Source organism: Parasteatoda tepidariorum, chromosome 10, assembly GCF_043381705.1.
Source record: "Parasteatoda tepidariorum isolate YZ-2023 chromosome 10, CAS_Ptep_4.0, whole genome shotgun sequence".
Classification (NCBI taxonomy): Eukaryota; Metazoa; Arthropoda; class Arachnida; order Araneae; family Theridiidae; genus Parasteatoda; species Parasteatoda tepidariorum.
Window position 1 is genome coordinate 55,271,911 of NC_092213.1, and position 21,098 is coordinate 55,293,008.

Genomic DNA, 21,098 nt, shown 5'->3' on the forward strand with positions numbered 1-21,098 from the left:
TGAGGAAAGCGAAATTAAATAGGCAAAAACTAGTTCAATTGTCAAAAGAAGTCGGAAAGTGTATCTAGCAATCTGCATTTACCTCCTCTCAGTTTCCTTTGGCAATTGAACATATTTTCATGTCTTTATTCTGACCTTCTATAATTGTGTTGCATTTTATTTTCTGGTAAAGTTTTAGTCTTTTCCCCTCTTAGATATTAATATGTGACCTTTAATGTGTATATTGTTCCTACTTCACTCGACAACGTTCAAAAAGCATGTGTAAAATGTTATATGTTAAAGCTTATTATTCTCCTGGTCTGGAAAGTTTTAAAATTAAAATCCCCTAAGTATGGAAACAAAAACACTATTTTTTTCAGATATTTTTAAATATTATATTGGTCTTGACTTTCAAATACTAATAAATCCTTATTGTTTTTTTTTTGTTTTTTTGAAGTACCATAATTTTTTTGGGGGTACCATGGTTTAGTCAAGAGAGCAGTCCTAAGTTTGGGCCCCTCAATGTCCATTTTATATTTAAAGTATTTCGCCATATCCCGAGATTTTTCTAAGCAAATTGAAAATTTTTTGCGCACAACTATAGAATTCGTTTATGCAAAGGTAATTCCAAGCAAAATATAACTTTTAGTAAATATTTATTAATTCTTAGTATTTTATTCAATAATAGTCGAAAAATTTTGAATTTTAAGGTATATAATTTTTGACATCATTTTAAAGGATGTAATTTTATATGGCAAAAATATAAAGTTTGAGCAAAATTGGCCGAATAGTTCCCGAGATATTGAATTTTATGAACACCGCATATTTAATAATAATTATTTACTGAATTATATATTAATAATAAATATTTACTGAAAGTTGTATTTTGCATGGAATTATCTTTGGATAAACGAATCTTATAGTGGTCTACAAAAAAATTTTAATTCGCTTAAAAAGTTCTCGAGATATTGAAAAATATGCAAAAAATTAAATTAACAACGAGGTCCAAACTTTGGACCCTCTCCTAACCAAACTTTGGGGACCATATTTTCCTGATTGCGGCTATTCCCTATATTTTGTGGGTCAGAAATCGGAATCCGTCTAAGAAAAGGTATGTTTATGGTAAGGATGGTAAGGTATGTCTGTGAAGTACGTTTGCTTTCACAACCTAAAATATCGTTAGTATTAATTAATTAGCATAATTAAGGTCAACCCGCCAAACCTTTAAGATTGAGTCCTAGAACGTAAAAATTCGATCATTAGATCAAAAATTATTCTGCAGGGGTCCGTTTTTTATTTTGCTCACTGTACTTGCTTTTAAACAAATGTTGCACGATTTAAACATTGGGATTGAGAACTAACGAGTAAGTCAAGGCACGATCTTTACACCTCCGGAACCAAGTACACCTTTAAGGTAAGGCATGAACTTTACACTTTCGCCTACAGTACAAATACGAGTGTAATAACGAAGAGCCATGAATCGAGTAACTTTATAATTATTCTCAAATTTACATACTCATTTTGTAATGTTATTTTTGCAATCAACTGTAGAAGAACAATCTATTGAGATTGAGAGGAGCAAAGTAGCAAGTCTTTGAGGCTGAACCAAGTATTTAAAGAAACATGCTGCCGAAGGTAGCAGGTTCAATGTAATTCCGTGAAGTCGTGAATTCAATAAGATCGGCCTATGAGTTTGTATATGAAAATATTGCCCCATGTTTAACGTTACAAGACAAAAATTCGAACTTAACTTTATAAAATTGCACCAGGAAACCTATTTATAAAATTACACCAGGAGATGGCGCAGTGTCCAAAGCACTGAGCTGTCATTGTCACTGACTGGGGTTCATTCCCCGATAGAGACTTGAGGCACGCTCAGTGAGTAGAAAATGACAAATGAAAATGTAGACGATGTGTGTCGTGCTTTGTCTCTAAAGTAAATCATGTTGACGACATTATTAAAAAAAATTTAATGAAAATGCTAATTAAACTCTGTAATAATCTTTTAGTTACCTAAGCCAAAAGTCTCTGACAGATGAGGAGATGACTTTGTAGGTCATTACAGGCCTGCTCTAGATGTTAAAGTTGAGATCAACGGTTTGGAGGTCTCGAAACTGACTAGTGAAAACAGCTTTCAGAAAACTTACACTCTTCCTGAAGTTGAGAACCAGGATAAGTGAAAAATCAGCACGTGAGCCAATTAATACGCGAAGAAATTGTCTGATGTCTGGCTTCTCGTAAATGGGAACTTTAAGCACTTATTTGGGGGGGTACTTGTGTTAGAGATTCGGGAGAAATGCTTATTTGGATTTGGCGTGAAAGTGCAATTTGCTGGTTGGTGCAAATGTGATATTATAAATGCGATGTTTTTACAGCTTCTGGTACATTTATTAAGAAATGACATTTTGGTATAAATCAATACAAAGATAAGTTTCACAATAAATTGTCAGTTGAAATTGCTTTACAATAAATTTAATCATTTTTTATAATATTGCTACAAAAATCATTCAAATCTGCACTGATAATTTCTGCAAGACTTCCGAAGACAGTTTTCGGTTATTTTCAATAAAACAAATCCATTCAGTGGACTGAAGAACTTCACGTCTGTTTGTAAAAATAAAATCCAGAGCGGCCATTTTCAAGTCTCTGTCTTCTTGAAATTCTGCCAATGCAAGGACTTGACAAACAGTTTGGACTGATAAGTTTGACTTCAAAGTCAAAACACACTTCTCTCGCAACCCAAGAACTTGATATTTGTCAGCTGCAACAAGTAATTTAGAGATATTTTTGACGTCAAAGTCTTCTAAAGTGCCTGAATACATATAAAGCAATAAATTATGTAACGTATTCGCATCTAAGTCAGATATATCAACAGTTCCGTTTAGATTTTCAATCATATCTTGTTCAAACATTGCTTGAAAGACAGGAGATCTTACAGACAGCATGGCCTTATGGGCATCGAACGACTCACCACCAGCTTTTAACACCACATCTGGAAATTTCTTTTCTGTCAACATACGCTTCAGATCGTCTTTTAGAGTATCGATAAGTATTGGATTCACAGTAACTTTTCGTGATACTTCACAAACATATATAGGAAGATTTAATGGCTGCCCAGAAGAAATTGCAAATTCACACTGTAAGGTCAAAGTTTCATCTGCGAGGAGGAATTGTTTATCTCTAATGACTTTAGCTTTTGAGATAAATTGAGTAAATGACGACCTTGCATTTGATTTAAACAAATGTTCGAACGTACAGACTTCTCGTGCAATTCCATCTTTGCTCCGTATAGATAAAGTGCAATCTAAAAAACGAGAATTTTTTTCCGATTGTAACTGATTAATCTCAATTGTGATATACTCATTTTTATCTGCCATCTTCTTCAACTTGATTACGATTTCGAATTTTGATTGTAATGGTACAGGTATATGCAAAGTGTGGTCTGTTTTCCACAGAATAAAATTACGTAAATCAAATCGAAAAAAGCATCGATCAATTTCAATTATTGTTCGAGCGATATATCTCCGAACAAGAGAAGCTGAGTTAGCATGTCTCCAGGCATGACAATAAATTGTCAGAGTGTTATTAGGTAAATAATTATCACGTTCGTGGAAAAGTTCTTTTCTGCTAATAAAATTTGAATGTCGAAACATACTCTCTCGCCAAATTTGGTTAGTTTCGGTAGCGAAACATTTTTTATTCAAGCCATTTGCGTCAACGATGCCAAGTTCAACTCTTATAGGTAAACAATCAGATGCTATGTCTGGCCAAGATAGGGATAAATCGCATGCAACGTGATCCGATTTGCTATCAGCTGATCCTTTGGGGTATAGAAATAATCGCCAACTTATGTTGAAAAAATTCTTAGTAAATAAAATAGGACTAGGTAGATACTGGCAACTTTCTTGAGAGCAAAAGGTGAAATTCTTTACACTCCATATGAAAATGATTTCTTTTTGGGTATGAATTTCCTCCATTCTTCAATTGAAGATAGTATTTTTGTGGGTAGCAACTATATTTGTTTCTATAAGATTTCAGGTTCAATCACCAACATACCTGGAAAAAAAATTTTGTTTTAACAATTACTAAAAAAACACTATTTTTGCATTTCTTAAAAAATACTATTATTTTTATAATTTACAAATTAAACTTCACAATTACAAAAAAAAGTTCAAACAATTATTGATACCCAGGAACAATTATTAAATTAAATATCGATTTTACTATAAAGATGTCCAAGTCAGAGGCTGAACTAGATCAGTGTTCCACTATCGTTCAATCAATTTTCGCTTGCATTATAGGTAGGCAATGTAGGTTGGACTATTTGTATTCCTATCTCGATAGAAACCGTCACTGGTAACAGCCATAGCTGATTAACATTAATGGTGCTCCAATGGACAGGTAAGTGAAGTGACGTTAGCTCAGACTTATCTATAGAGTTGTGTGGCAACCATTGAGAATGATGAACATCTATAGGGACATCAGTTTTACAAATAAGAGCGCACTCCCGTTGGATTCTGTTTGTCAGTTCCATGGCATCCATGTGATATGGAAGCTGGGTTTACAAAACACATCAACAAAATTTTTTTGAATTTTTTACTTTCATAACAAAAAGCCAGCAGTGGACTGATTGTTAAGAAACGGTTCCCAGCAGAAAGCATCACTGGCTGCGGTCAGTGTGCGGGTGGGGAACCACTTTGGATCAGTCTTTCCTTATATCTACGTAACTATACCCGGCAGGGTTTAACTCACTTCAGTTTGTTTGGAGGAGACTCGATGATCGCCGAGGCACACCAAAACTTTTAATGAACGTTGGACTAAAAACATCAAGACCTGTTTGACTGCTGAAGTGAAGATAGAGGGGTTGACAATAGGTAATTTGAATCAACTTAAACTATAATACAATTTTCTTCTCTGTCTTCATTGATAGTGATTTTTGAGAATTAAAAAAAAAGCGTTTTTACACGATTTAATATTATTTTGCAGTCTTTTTGACAAGAATTGGAAAAATATTCATTAAAGGCAAGCATTACGAAATAGGCTTTTAAGAATTTCATTTCTAAGGAGGGCATTTATATGTATTGAAATATAAAGAAATAATTTTAAGATTAAAATTTAACTTTAAAAAAAATAGGAAGTCGTACAGATTACATTACACCTTTACTTATTTTCTTGTCACAATTAGAGTAATCACATTTCTAATAAAAACCTATCTAGTTAAACTGTGCTATCTAGCTGCAAAAACTAACTCGTTAAACTGCACTACCGTAAAGTGCTCGACTTCGCGTGCAGGTCGTTGGGCTACCGAAGCGGGGATGCCATCCCCTCTGCAGAGGATCAAAATTGTGATGGCATGTCTTCGGATCGTCCTCAAGGGTGCTTCCCAGACCGTCGCCAATAGCGCATTGTGCAGCCCTAGTGCGACGTAAATGAATTACAACAACAGCTATCTAGATGTTTTCTTGGAGTTATTAAAATAGAGCAGTGATTACGTATGGATGGTGTTTTATGCACTAGGGAACGCTGCAAGCTCCATACCACCAATATTTCCGGTTTACTGTTTCCGGTGCATTTTAAAGCTATTTGGCTCTCGACGTGATCATTGTGTTTTGAGATTCTTGCAAACGTGGTATTTGATTACCTATTACATGTTTTTACAATGCTAACAATACTTGTGTTTACAATGCTAAACGTGTTAACACTAACGTAAGATGGTGCATAGCTTGCAATAAGAACAAACAGTAATTAACAAATGGAAAGAGGCCAAATCAAGACTGCCAAAAAAGCGAGTCATTCAAAATCTATCAAACGTGTCACCCTTTTAACAATATATCTATAAATAACTAAAACAAAATTTCACTTCCAACTCACCAAAATTACTTAATAACATTAATATCTCATGATATACGGCAGATTTGAGCTCAGAAATTATCGAATTTATTTCTTTTATTAGAAACAAAATTATCCGTTTGAAAATATCCCCTCGCAGAATAAGCTGTAAGCAGTTGCAAACTTTCTAACCGGAACTAAAGCAGGTATTGAGCTCGAGATTATTATTGTTTACATTTATATTGAAAACACCACCCATCGCTAAGTTATTTTTATTCTTAGTAAATTCACATAGTGAGTGTTTTATTAACAGTACGAATATCAAAATGGTATGGTAGCAAAATTAATTATTGCTTTTAAAAGAATTTTATTGGTTTAATCTACGATAAAATTTAAATTTGTGGACGAAGACATTAAATTTAAAAAGTGAGAAAATTAAGAGGAATTTTAATAGTGAAATTTAAAACCTAACAAACAGTAATAAACTTAAGGAAAAAGGCCAAATCAAGACTGCCAAAAAAGCGAGTTATTCAAAATCTAGCAACCATGTCACAAAATAACTAAAACAAATTTTCACTCCTAACTCCCCAGAATTACATAATAACATTAATATCTTATGAAATACGGCAGATTTGAGCTCAGAAATTATCTAATTTATTTCTTTTATTGAAAACAAAATTATCCGTTTGAAAACATCGCCTATCAGAATAGCATGTAGTAAGCAGCTGCAAACTTTTTAACCGGAACTAGAGTAGGTGCTGAGCTCGAGATTGTTATTGTTTACATTTCTACTAAAAACACCATCCATAAATGCGTTACTTCTTAATAAAAATAAAATTTTATTTAATTTAAATTTATTCGTATTAAGTTTGTAATTAAAAAAAAAGACACTTACCAATTACATCTTATAACTCTTCATAGAAACTTCGATATTGTTTAATTAAAATTTATTAAAAATTTTGAACTCAACTTGAAACTTATTTTGAACTCGAAACTACCAACCAAAATTTATCAACACATATTTTTATAAACAAGAATGTTTAAAGAGAATTCGGTTACATATAAAATGTATTAAAAGAAATAAATAAGTTCAGGTGTTCAAACATAAGCTTTTTAGAATTTTCTGAAATGTAGATGCCACATCAGTGTAGAAGCGTTTGTTACTTCTCTACGCTTTCAGGATAAAAATTGGAGAAATATTTTCAGTATTAAAATCTCTTATTAAATAAGGACGTACTTATTCAGTTTACGATTCTTATATAATAAAATTTAGTTATATAATCATCCAAATATTCTATTGCCCAAAAGTTTAGGTATTCAATTGGGTAAAAATCGGGAATTTCAAACAAAAATTTTTGAATTTTATTTGAGTTTTAGTTCACTATTTATTTATTTGAATTTCAGTTCACTAGTTTTTCGCAGCCTTTTTATAAATTTTTGAATTTCATAAATGGAGTTGTTTTTTCATATGCTGAAAGACTAAATCGAAAGTGAACTTCCGAAAACGACTTTAAAATTATTTTTGTTATGCTTTGAGTATTTTAACTTTTTTTTTATGTTATAAAAAATAAAATTCATTTTCGGAAATAAATTTTGAATAATTAATTTTTTTGTCGTCAGAATTTTCTTACATTTCAGATTTTTTTTACATTTTAAATGCATTTTCTGGAAAACGTAAAATTTGATCAAATTTTTTTTAAGCACATTAAAAAAAAGGTTTACTATCGAATTCTTTTAAATTTTATATGTTGATTTTGTATAATGTTAGCGATGTTTTAAACTAAAAGCTAAGATCTAATTTTATCGTGTAAATTTTTTATTTTTATCGAGCTTAGAATTTCTCTTTAAAATTTCAATTTTAAACAATATATTTAGTTCTATTTTATTGACTTAATGAAATCTCTTAGGGTTTCGGTTCAAAACACAGGTATTGATATTATTGATCTTGAAAAAAAATTTTTTTTGAAATGTATGCATTACAATTTGTTTTAGAGCTACCAGCGTGACATGATAAATTTGAAGTTTTTTTTTTTCGCCCTTATTTTGATAAATATTTTACGTTTTAAGCTTTACTTTAAATTTATAATTTTAGCACCCCTGCTTGCCAAAAATAAAAAACAAAAATTTTAATTAAATCTCTCCTCAACAAAACAAAGCAAAAAAATAAAATGTGTAAAATCTAGTCAGATACCTTGAGGTACAAGCACATTAATTCAAACAATGTTCAATTCCGTAGCCTTGTAATTTTGAACTAAACCTTGAAGACAAAAGAACTCATGGATCAAGTATCGAGAGAAATTTATAATAAACGGTTTAATTTATAACCGTCGTTGAATAGTCAACCAAATTCTGAGTTTACGATTACCTATGTTCAATTCCGTAGTCTTGTAATTTTGATCTAAACCCAGAAGACTAGGGAACTCATAGATCAAGTATCGAGAGAAATTTGCCTTCGTGGAGGACTTTTTGATGGAACTAATCCGTATTTGCGTTAAATAGACAGGATAACCTCGAAAAACTCCCACGGTTAGCCTTAAGGCAAGGAAAAAATTGTGTAAAATACAGTCAGATACCTTGAGGTACAATCACATTAATTTAAACAAAATTTATTTTTGAAAATACACCAAGTAGGACTAACTCGATAACAATAAAAAGGTAACGATACGAGCTAAAGATCACGAATTAATATGCCTAGCAGCAGGAAAGTTCAAAAAATTATGTTAAAAGATAAAACTTTAGGAGAGTTTTAATGTTGCGTACGAGATAGACAAATGTTTTAAGCCGATTTAAAATGTTTAATTTATAACCGTCGTTGAATAGTCGACCAAATTCTGGATTTACGATTACTTATGTTCAATTCCGTAGTCTTGTAATTTTGAACTAAATGTAGAACTCATGGATCAAGTATCGAGAGAAATTTGCCTTCGTGGAAGACTTTTTGACGGAACTAATCCGTATTTGCGTTACATGAAGAGGAAAACCTCAAAAAACTCCCACAGTTAGCCTGATGGCAAGAGGACTCTAACCCATGATCCGTCCACCACTGAGGATAGTTGACGCCCGAACTGTGGTAGGTACGAGTCAGATGTGGAATTCGTTTTGACAAGCCATCGCCGGGATTCGATCCCGGGTCACCTCTTTGTGAGGCGAGAGCTCTATCCTCTGGGCCACCGCTGCTTAAATCTAAGATTTTTATATTATAACCGTCGTTGAACAGCCAAACCAATTTTTGGGTTTACGACTACTAATGTTCAACTCCCACTTGAATCAGCATGCGTAGGGACCGAGGGCGTGCGGTATTGGTCTCGTTAAACTGCTCTACCGTAAATTGCTCGACTTCGCATACAGGTCGTCGGGCTACCGAAGCGGGACTGCCATCCCCTCTGCAGAGGATCAAAATTGTGATGGCGAGTCTTCGGATCATCCTCCGGTATGTTTTCCAGACCGTCGCCAATAGCCCATTGTGCAGCTCTAGTGAGACCTAAATGAACAACAACAATCGTAGATTTGTAATTTTGAACTAATCCAGAAGACAAGGAAACTTTTGCATCAGTACCCTCAGATATACGATTTGTTATGGGAACATGGAGGACTTCGTGACTCGGCAGATTTAACGCGCATCAGTCACCATTTACTACACAGAGAGTCTTGGGCCGGCGAGGATCGAACCCACGACCTCTTGGACATGGTCCAAGATTTGAAAAGAATGAATCGCACTACTCCATCAAAGCATTTCGTAGAGTAGAGAGGTTTGTGGACAAGGGTGGTGAGCTGCAATGGCTGCCAGTATAAATTCAGGTATGGAGATCTGGCAGGGAACTCCATTTTCCGAATGTCATGGCTTCAAGTGATATCTTAATCAGCTTAAGTCCTGAGTAGATGTACGTTGTCATTAGGACTGGGCGATGTAAGAAATTTTATATCATGATGCATCGTCAGTTTTGCATAGCGATATAGCATTGTATCGCGATATAGTATTTTTGAAATTCATCTACTTGTAAGGCGCAGAAAGTCAGATTTCTATCAAAACTTCATACTCAGATTGATTTAAATCAATTTATGAATTTGATGCATATATTTTGCTTAAGAAAGATATTGTTATATTTTCTAAAAATGATCACGCAAATAACGAAAGATTTCTTAGCTTAAAAATAAATAATAAAAAAATTAATAAAATTGAAATTTATCAATATATTTACCTAACAATATAGAAAGAAAATTTAAAAAATAAGTTCGTTAAAAATTATTTGTATGCTTAAAACAAAGTGCTAAATAAATTAAACAAAAAAAAACACTTTTAAAACAACACTATTTTTTATCATTATTATTTCACATAAATAATAAAGTTAAATTGAATAATTACCGAATTCTGAACGAAAAAACAAAGTAAGGTTTAATTTCTTAAAAATAAAAACAAAAGAATTATGATATTCGATAATATATATTCAACTGACAATATTTAAAGAAAATTAAAAAACACGATTATACTCTTTAATAAAACGAAGTGCTAAATGATTTTTAAAAAAGAAGTCGCAATCGCAAACATTACTAATTTTTTTGAATAAACAAAGTTGATTGACTTATGTCCAAATCCAAAAGAGGAAAAATAAGATTTTGTTATAATTTTATTTATAAAAATGAAAATAACTAAAGATTTATAAATTTAAAATTAAAATCAGTAATAAAAATGAATTAAATTATTATTTTATCCAAAAAGTTTTTAATTAAAATAAAGTAAAAAATAGCCTAAGAAATTTAATTACTTTTTAATTTAATTCTTTATGGGCACCTTAAATTAGATTTCCGTTTGTAAGAAATTCAATAATGTAAAATAATACTTAAACATATAATATCAAAATTAATTTTCACATTTAAGAATAAAAAAGAAAATTTTGTTTCAAAAAAAAATTTACCTAATTAATTAAGAAACACTTCTTTATATATTCTTTTCAATAATAGATTACGTTCAGAACAAGGTAACAACGGCAATCAGAAAGTCAGTCCCACTGAAAATAATCTACAAGAAACGATATCAAGTCGCGACAAAGTAGAAAGAAAAAAAAACTAAGAGGTGCGGAAACGAACATGGGAGATCACGATATATGTTCTCACAACTGATTCTGATTCTACCGCTCATCAATCAAGGCCGTTTCAATATAACGATACGTACATCGTCTTCCCCAGCGCAACATAGGAGATCCTTGCGTGTCTTGTATCGCTATATCGTTCGTCTTCTTTACTCGACGGCTTAAATCAGATTTCTGATGCATCGCCTGGAACGAAAGTCGCTGTATCAGCCTGCCGATACAGGCGTTAAATCGATATGTCGCGATATATAGCGTAGTCCTAGTTGTCATCCATAAAAATAAGCAGAGCACAAACAGATGGAATGGCCAGCTTAATCTCCAGATCTAGATCCTATGGAGCATGTCTGAGAAATGCATTATTGGGAACAGCGGACATTCAAAACCGAAAAGTGCAATTTTTACTCGATAGTTTGAAATTTAAACAGAATATTGATATTATCAATCAACCAAGTTTTGTTTTAATAGTTAAAAAGTTGCCAAGGAAAAAAATAATTTTCTTACATTTTTACCATAATAAGTTGTTGATACTCATTTTAATAAATTTGAGTGGTTAAGAATCCGTAAAAATTTATAACTAACTCAGGGATAGAATTTCTATTTTGCTGTCAATATTTTTTTTAAACATATTAATTAATTATATTTGTATACAAATTTAGAAATTAAATTAAAGCAGTGAGCCAAGCAAATGAATAATCTTAAAACTGAACAAGACACACCAAGAAAAAGTCTCCTAACTAATGAGCAAAGACATGTGAGCAGGGAATTTTTAAATCAGCAAGAACATTGAAAAAACAAGGCAATTTTGTCAACGAGAACAAAATATTATCAAACAAATATATACAAATTCAGAATCTTCGACAAAAAGCTCTGATTTGAAAATGGTTTCTTCTTCTCATTGGCACGACAGCCCAGGATGGGCCCTGGCCTTCTCAACAAGCCTATGCCAAGACATTCTTCCCTTAGCCAAGCTTCTCCAGTTTATTATCTTCAAAACTTGTAGGTCCTTTTCAAGGCAGTCTAAAAATCTTAGGTTTGGTCATTCTCTTTTTCTTGTACCTGTTGGCCTGGCACTGAAAACTTTTTTGGTTATCCTGCTATCCTCCATTCTCACAATGTGGCCTGCCCATTTAATCCTTTGAATTTTGATAAATTTAATGACATCAGGTTCTTTATATGCTTTGTAAAGTTCCGTGTTTGATCTTCTAAACAGGGTACCGTTTTTACTTATTCCACCAAAAATGCTTCACAGTATTTTTCTCTCAAATCTAGCTATCATATTTTCATATACACATCATTGTCCAGGTCTCACACTTGAAAACGGTATATAAATAAACAATATGTGAATTTTTTAAATATTTTAAAAACATTAGACATTTGACGTATCTTTCTTATTCTGAACGTCTTCTGTTTCCTTAAACACTTATTTTAATTTTGAGAAAGATCTTAATTGACAGAAAAATAACTAGTTTTATTTATTTTTTAAAAAAAATGTGAGCCAATACTCTTTTTAATATAATAAATAAACATTGAAATGAGAAAACAGCAAACTTTTTTCACAGGGTTTTATTCATGATTTTTTACACGAACAAATTCTTTGAGAACTAACAATCAATGAATGCATGACTAAGTCTGCACTGCACAGAGCTAATCGTAAACTAGAAAAGCTCTTCATTATCAACTTGTCTTAATAAAATACACATTTTTAATGGTTAAATATTCAATATATGTATATAATGTGTGTGTATATATATATATATAGATTCTTTGAATTTTGAATAACATCAAAAATAGCTATATACAGTGTCCTCTTTTAAATACAATTCTTAAAACCATCTCAAAACAAACAAAACAAGCACATTTAAAATCTAACTAAAACAAACAATATCACCCATATCAATATCGCAAACAAGAAGGCTTAGAATCCTTGATCATTTACCTCAACAATTAAAATGAAAATATTCCAGTTTTGTACCCGTATAACATTTACGCTCTGGTTCGAAAAAGCTGTTCCCAAAATTCTAAAACGATATTGTGTAACAAAAAATTCTTAAGAAGAAAAAAAAATTTAATATATATTTTAAAGCAAATGAAAACATTTCCTGCATGATATGTTAAAAAAGTGAAGTTTATACACAGTTTATGTGCAAATATTTACAATGCTTTTTTTTCCAACCCCTGCTTTTATATACACGTAGGGTCGATTTTAATAGTACATAAGCACCGAATAGGGGTTGAGGGTTAAGAATTCCACTAGTTTTGCAGAGGAGAGGGAAGGGTAGTATAAATGCTTACGTAAAGCATTTAAAGTACATTATTTTTAAATTTATTTTGCAAAAAAATTTGGAAATACGATACACTAGAATAAAATTTTAAATAAAAGTTAAGTCTGAGGGAAGAAAATGTTGAAATTTTTTTTCAGAGCTCCTGAATTATAACTACAAAAGATGAATAGTATATACTATGCTCAAAATTTTAGAAATAAATTGTAAATAAATTTTGTTTCATAGAAAGTTACATCGCTTATTTGAATTTAAATCTAAAATTAGATTACTATTGTTAAAGTCAAACTTGAAGCAATATACATAAGCATGGGGGGAGGCTTGTGATTTGCTAATATTTGTAGGACCCCATATTTTTCTAACAAAATAATAGAAAAATAAAATTTTTTAAAGATGCTTTTTTTTGAAAAAAGGGAAGAAATAGTAAAGATTAATACTAAAATGGGGGACATTAATATTATTCAGTGAAAGGACAAAGTAAGCCTGGGAGGTTTGTGATTTGCTTATTTTTGCTGACAAGGGGAGAGGGGAGGCTAAAACTCTCCAAATCATGCTTACTTAATATTTGAAGGATCCCATATTTTTCTAACAAAAAATAGAAAAATAGTCTTTTTTTAAAGAGATTTTTTTTTCTTAAAAAAAGGGAAGAAATAGTGAAGATTTATTCTAAAATGGGGAACATTAATAACTTTATTCAGTGGAAGGACAATTTCAGTGATTCGAATATTATTTGTTTTTGCTTCAAATACAATTTATGTTAGGCAATTTGTTCAAGTTTTTAATGGAATAATACTGTAAAGAATCTAATAGTAATTTTGCATAAATCAAATTAACAATGAACTTGATAAAATTTAGTATGGGAATTGCAAGTCATGTGCATAAAAATAGTTAGAAATTAATATTTTTAGAAACATAACAACTAAACTTAAAAAGTCAAATTGATAAATTATCAATTTAAAGGTTACAATACTTTATCCTGAATTTATAATGCATATTTTATCCTTTACTTACATAATAAAATTAGCAGTATGTTTATACATAGCAGTATGTTAAAATTAGCAATATAGCCTTCATCATAAGACTCAGTGAGCAAACTATCCTTCAAATGTAACTCCTTAAGATATAAAGATTTAAAAGTTGAAATTGATAAATTTGTTGATCTCATAACATAAGTTTAGTAGGACTTAGAAAATATAAATTTAGGAATAAGTTGACAAATTATTAATCTCAAGAACGAAATTATTTATTCTGAACCTATATTGCACATATCTTTTAACTTATTCAAGCAGATTTATGTAGCTATAACTCAAAACTCCTTGAGATATGATTAAAAATTTGAAGCCAATAAATTTGCTAATCTCGCATTATAAGTTAAGTATAACATAGACATTATGAATTTAGAAAAGTCATTGTTAACCTTATACGTTTCCAGAATAATTTCTTATGCTTAAAGTACTGATTTTTAGACTACATATAGAATATTTAGCTAATTTTTTATAACATTAATATTGGCCTTTTGACACGGTCTAATTATATTTAAATTCGGGCTTATATATAGAAACTATACAAATATCTGAATTTAATACATTAAAAGTAAAACAAACACGTTATAAAATGTAACACAACCAACAATTTTTTTGGTAGACTAGTGTAAAATTAATAAAGAATAGATTGATTTTTCTAATTAATAATCTTAGATATTTTCACTAAACTACCCCTGAAAAAAGGAATACAGTTAACATACTGGTACAGAGTAAACAAAAAAAAGTCCATTTTTTTGAAGGATATAAAGCTAAAAAAACACCTCTGAGATATGAAATGAAAGGGCTAAATGCATATAGTTTTATCAATGCTATTGACGATATGCCACGAAAAGAAGTATTTGGGCAAGCTGGTTATAAAAAGGATCATAACGACTTTTTAAATATAACCTTACGATTTGTGCTTTTTTAAGTTGTTACTTAGCTTTATATTAGCAATGCAAATGAAAATATAATATACTGTCAAACTTGGAAGAGTCAAAGTCAAAGAGACAAGAGAAGAAAAAAAATGAAATATCCAAAAAGTCTGATGATAACTAACAACTCAAAGCATGAAAAAAACTAATAAAAAATCGTGAAACTATTTCGCATAAAAAGAAAACATTTAAACTATTTATATAATTATTCAAACAATTTTTTTTTACTGTATGTGTACACCAACAGTCAACAAACTGTTAAGCTTTATATGTACATAAATCATGATTAAAGAGAATAAAATTATAATAAAGTAAAAGTAATGTAGAAATACTGCAAAAAAAAAAAAAGAAGATATTTAACACAGCATTTTCCGCTATTATTTTCTCACTTAGTATTTCATTTCAATTTTAATTATTTACATACAAATATCCTGATCAAGTAAGTTGAAAATTCTGGAGAAAGCCCGAAATGAAATTGACTCTCCTGTCATAGGGATGCATAGATGCCTCCTTACAGGGACCACAGGCATTGGATGAAAATTTAATCACAAAAGTAAAAGAGAAAGGACATCAACTTTTGTTTTTCTCAGAAAAATTGTCTTAAGTACATTATTTAATACAATAATTTGAAAAAATTCACAATGTCTATGTTTTTTTTAATATTATTATAATGCAGAAATCAATTGGATCGAGCAAAAAATTCAAATTTGACTGTATTTTAAAATTAACACTTGGATTGCCACATGGCTAAGTAACAGAATACACAATGCATCCAATTGAACCATATGGCTTACAATAATTTGAATATTCTAATAATCAGAAAGTAGCATGTCATAAAGAAATAATAACTCCACATATGTAAGTCAAAATTAAATTTATAAGTAATAATAGTATTATATGAGAAAAATGGAAATATTTTCAGCAGATAAGCAATAGAAAAAATAATTTATGCCCTTATATTTTAAATTGTAGAACAATACGTGTCCTAATTTTTAATCTTCTATTGCAATTAAATGATAATCCAAAATTTATGTTGAACATAATGTAAAATAGAAAATGTATTAAGCCTAAATGATAATAAAATTTGTTTATTAATTTAAAACCATATCGTAAATGAAACTATAAAAGATAACTCTGAAATAAAACGTTTTCATAATTAAATGAAAACTATCAACAAACAGGTATGGCTAAGAAGAATAGTTAACAATCGATGACAAATGAGACAGAAGAAGAAAATAGAACAAAAATAAACAAATTTATGCCACTAGAAATTTACAACAATCAGAAATAAATGCACATATGTTGCAAATATAACATCACAGTTTTTACGTACACACATTGGGACTAAATCACAGATATTTTGACACAAAGCTATTTCAGGAACAGCATTTTAGAAGGGCAACCGCTTGAATCTAAGATAAATAAACATATGTACACACAATGACTATATTAACAAATGTGAATATAAAAATGAATCTCTAAGCCTTCAAACATGACACCACAAATAAAGTGGACTGAAAAGTACTCTTTCATATTTTCACCCTTGAATATATTAAAAATATTCATTTATAAAAATTTGTGCATTTTATAAATATGGTTGAAAACATCCTTTTAAAATAAAAGCACATATTGCAAAAGAAAAAAAAAATTATTATTGAAAGTGGAAATAATTTTTTCTGAATTTCAATAAAAATTTTCTCCTTTAAATAAATTACGATTTGTACAGAAATCTAAAGAAGCAAATAGAAACCTAACTCTTGATTTTTAATCAAATTAATATGAAATATTCACGAAACCATATATATATATAAAATTCACTTAAACTATACTTCCTTCATAACAATAATATTTTTTTTAAGAATAAAAATAACTTATTAACGAAATTATTAGAATTATTAATGAATTAAAACACAAAACTAATTTTCATTGTAATGAGTTTTCAATGAACCAAAGAAAAGATGAGCTACAAATCAAATCTGTTCTGAATACTAAAATTAAAAAAAAAAATTAAAAAAAGCTTTGATTTTGTATGACAATTTATAGATTATTTTCAGAAACATTTAAACATACATATATTTCCTAATCAATCTTAATAATCAACACTGTATCATCATTGCTTGGTTGTAATTTAACACAGTTATGGTAAAAACTAACACATTTTTGTAAAATAACATTTATATATCTTATACTATTATTTTAATAATTGTTATTTCAATGAAAGCTTTATGAGATAGTGAGAATACATAGAATATTTTGGAACCATTCATATTTATCAATTAAATTTTATAAGAAAACTAATACACTAAGAGGGATTAAGTTCCATATTTTACAAATCAAAGGAAATATAAAAAATTATACGTTGATCAGAATATTAATTTTTAGCATTTAGATTATCATTATTTTGGTTTTGAAAAAATAATAGTAGCATTTGTAAACAGAGAATTTTTAAAATCAATTAAACACTATTTTATTTATGAAATAAAATTACAAAAAAAATATAGGAATTATGATAATGCCACAGATTTTAATATTTATTGTGTTTAATAGAAAACAAATTTAACAATTCTGTCAAGATATGACAGAATTGGTCTAAAATTTCACAGGTTTCATTAACATTACCATTAATTGAGCGTTAAAAAGAAAACTGCATTATTAGGTTAGTTTAAACTTTACCGATGATTTAAGTGCCTGAGAATGTTTCTGTAAATAGAGTTAATAAAGTTATACCAACAGTAGCATATAATATGATAATATATGAGTACAGCAATATCCCACTAATAAATATTAATACGGAATGAAATTTTATTTAAGAATAATGAAGTAATAAGCACAGATTAGCATGGAAATGCTATATCACGTGCTTATAAACATCAACTACTTATAATTAGATACTAACAAATAACATGATTCATAATATATATGTATAACATAGCAATGTTTGTTGAGTAAATATTCCACACATTTCACATTTATAATATGAACTTGAACATAATGCTAAATAATAATGGTACATCAATAAGCATGTGCATGTGAATGATTCTCAATAACATAACATAAATGAGTTGTATAAGACTAGAAATGATTCAACAAATAACTATCAGCTAAAGAGGGTTCAATGGTAATAATAATGTATTAAGTTATATCAACAACTGGTAATCATGCTAAGTTTTTTTAAGACACTTCAAGTTTGTTAAGAATCAGCTTTCTTATTATCAGTGACAATCATTTTGATGTTTTATTAAAGATATTTGGACAAGCAAATTTTAATTTTTTCAACTTTAATTAAAGCTGTAAAATGTTTTATTTAATTTATAATCCTAGATTCTAGTTTATGGATTCAAGAAATTTTTTTTAGTCTCTTTACTTTAAGTGATACATTGCAAACTAATGCATTGTTTAACAACATTCTTTGCTCTAAAAAATTTTTTTAAAAATTAAAAAGCCGGAAAACAAAATAAAATTTTTTTTGGCTTTTTAACTTTTTTAATAGAATTTTTAATTAAAATTTTTTATTTTTGATAGTTTTTTTCCTTCTTTAAAAAATGATTTTCCTTTTTATTTCTTTGTATTTTTATCTTATTATATGGGTTCCATGTACATACAGCTATATATATACTTAACTACTTAAGAAAATTTATAAGGACCATATAAAATTGATTTCTTTCGTCTTGGTATACATTTAAGGAAAATAAACACGAAAAAATATCCTTTTTAAGACATTCAGTCATAAAACTCTTCAACTTTAGTGACAAAAGTACTTGAAATGATAAATAAATGAATAATAATAAAAAAATTTATGCTTATTTATTTTTTTTTTTAAAATAAATTCGTAATAATACAAATTTATTTCATAAATATACTATAGACATTTCAAAATTCATTTCACATTTTATTTCAATAAGTGACTAATTTTACTGTTTTTAAGTTGAGAAAAACTTTTAAGATTAAGAAATCTTGATAATCCACAAAAAAAATGAAAAAGATAGTTCTAAGGGAACCTAACTTTAAACTTAAGATTAAAAAAAAAATAATTAAAAATCAAAAGCTTGCTTTTTACCAAATATCTTTAAACAGATTGAAACAGTCAAATAGTACAGTTTCATATAAAGATAATCATGTTTTAGATTATATATATATATTTGACTAGACATAATTTACTTCACCAGATAATCTACAAAATTATTTGTGGAAGGTTATAAATTTCCTTAGATTCTAACATACTTCGTTAGATCATATATTCATTCAATTACATGTTCCACTAATGTGTACAGTATGACCCATTAATAATAATCTCGTCGAAACAAGTTTTAGATTTAATAAAAAAATATAGCAGTTGCTTTAAGTGAGCAATTTCTTAAACTTTTATATGGATTTAACAGGGAAAATATATATTTGGAAGCAATAAAAAACGATTTTTTTTTAAAAAAAAAGGTAAAAGAATGTAGTGCTCAAAATAATAAATATTACTTGATGCACAAACATATATAAGGGCTGTAGAATCACTAAAAATCTTAACCAGTGTTTTAAAGTTAGTGAAAAGGCAAATACATTTTAATGAAGCTTAACAATCAAAGTTTGATAAATACTTTTTAACTTCTCTTTACAGATTAGGGGTCATTTATAAATGTCAACATTTTTTTTAAAATTTCTTCTCTTCCCTTTTGTCACATAGTGATACAGTTCACCATATCCCTTTGTCAAACAATATAATATAAACAAAACATGGTATAGATCATATTTCAAATTTTATTTTTGAACTCTAGGTTTTTTAATGATATTTGTGATCATAACAATAGTAATGACAAGATATGTGATAACAATGATAATGATTAGATTTGATAAAAAAAATATATAATACATACAATTTTGATTATTTTAATTTTAATCAATATGATGCCATATTTCTTCCCCTCTCTTATCACAATCTCATCAGCCCCTTCAAAGTATGGCATAATTGGTATTAACATTGAATTTAGATTTATTGAATATTTTTCTATTTCCAAAACTTCTCGTTATTTATGTAGATATATACATATTATTTCTGTAGATATATACATATTTATATGCAGAAAATAACTAAATAAATTATAATAATACTTTATTTTCAGATTAAAGATTATATTGAAATTTCCTTACAAAATGATGAAGGCTCATTTGATGATTTAAATGATTTTTAGAATTAACACTACAGCTAAGAAAAAAGTGAAATAGATAGAAAAGTGATTAAGAAAGTAATTTATAGTGTCAACAAGAATGAAATGCAGTACAGTGCTACTCTTATTCAGTAAAAATAATGAATTGAAAATACAATATAAACTTCTTAATTTTCATTTGAAATATAATTACTATTAATATAATTGCATAGATATTTTAACTAGCAGGTACTTTAATAGCTCTATAATAGGGAAGAAATAGATTTTAATTTCTAAAAAAAAAGCTGTTTTGTTTAAAAACTATTGAAAAACATTTTACTATCTGAATCAATATTAAAACTAAAATAATTGTTCACATGAAAATATAATAAAAACTACATTACAATAAAACATAATTAGATATAATTAATAAGTAAAATTATGAGAAGTAAAAACATTGCGGCTGGCAATAAAAATTAATTAGAGACAAATTTCATATTTATATAGAAAATTTTTGTTTAAAGCTGAAAACAGAACAAAAATTGCTGATTCCTATAATCATTAACTATCAATATGATAATAGATTATCCACCAATATGATAATCTATTATATAATATCGATCAGATGATTTAAATATATATTTAAACTTAAATATATATTCACTAATATATAAGATTAAAATAAATTACAAAAAAATAAGAGCAATGGTACAGTAAAAAATTATTTTTCAAAGATATATTTTATAAATATATATATACTATATATTGAAAAAAAACATACTGTTTAAATAGGTACATTCAGTTGTTAAAAAGGGAAGGCATCAAATATTATAAG

The 21,098-nt window shown here is 28.7% G+C and overlaps 1 protein-coding gene across 1 annotated transcript; it reads right to left on the minus strand.

Annotated features, from left to right (window-relative positions):
• Positions 1-2,435: 2,435 nt before the first annotated feature.
• On the minus strand, positions 2,436-6,856 carry LOC107448267 (speckle-type POZ protein B). The gene is made up of 2 exons (XM_016063399.3): positions 6,704-6,856; positions 2,436-4,035 (listed from the first exon to the last, which is right to left on the minus strand). Exon 2 carries the CDS (start codon positions 3,954-3,956, stop codon positions 2,487-2,489), a length of 1,470 nt encoding a protein of 489 aa, XP_015918885.2. The 5' UTR covers positions 3,957-4,035; positions 6,704-6,856; the 3' UTR covers positions 2,436-2,486.
• Between the last annotated feature and the right edge of the window lie 14,242 nt (positions 6,857-21,098).

Excerpts from the sequence above, each read along its gene's own strand:
- LOC107448267 (XM_016063399.3), bottom strand. The coding sequence starts at position 3,956 with ATGGAGGAAATTCATACCCAAAAAGAAATCATTTTCATATGGAGTGTA.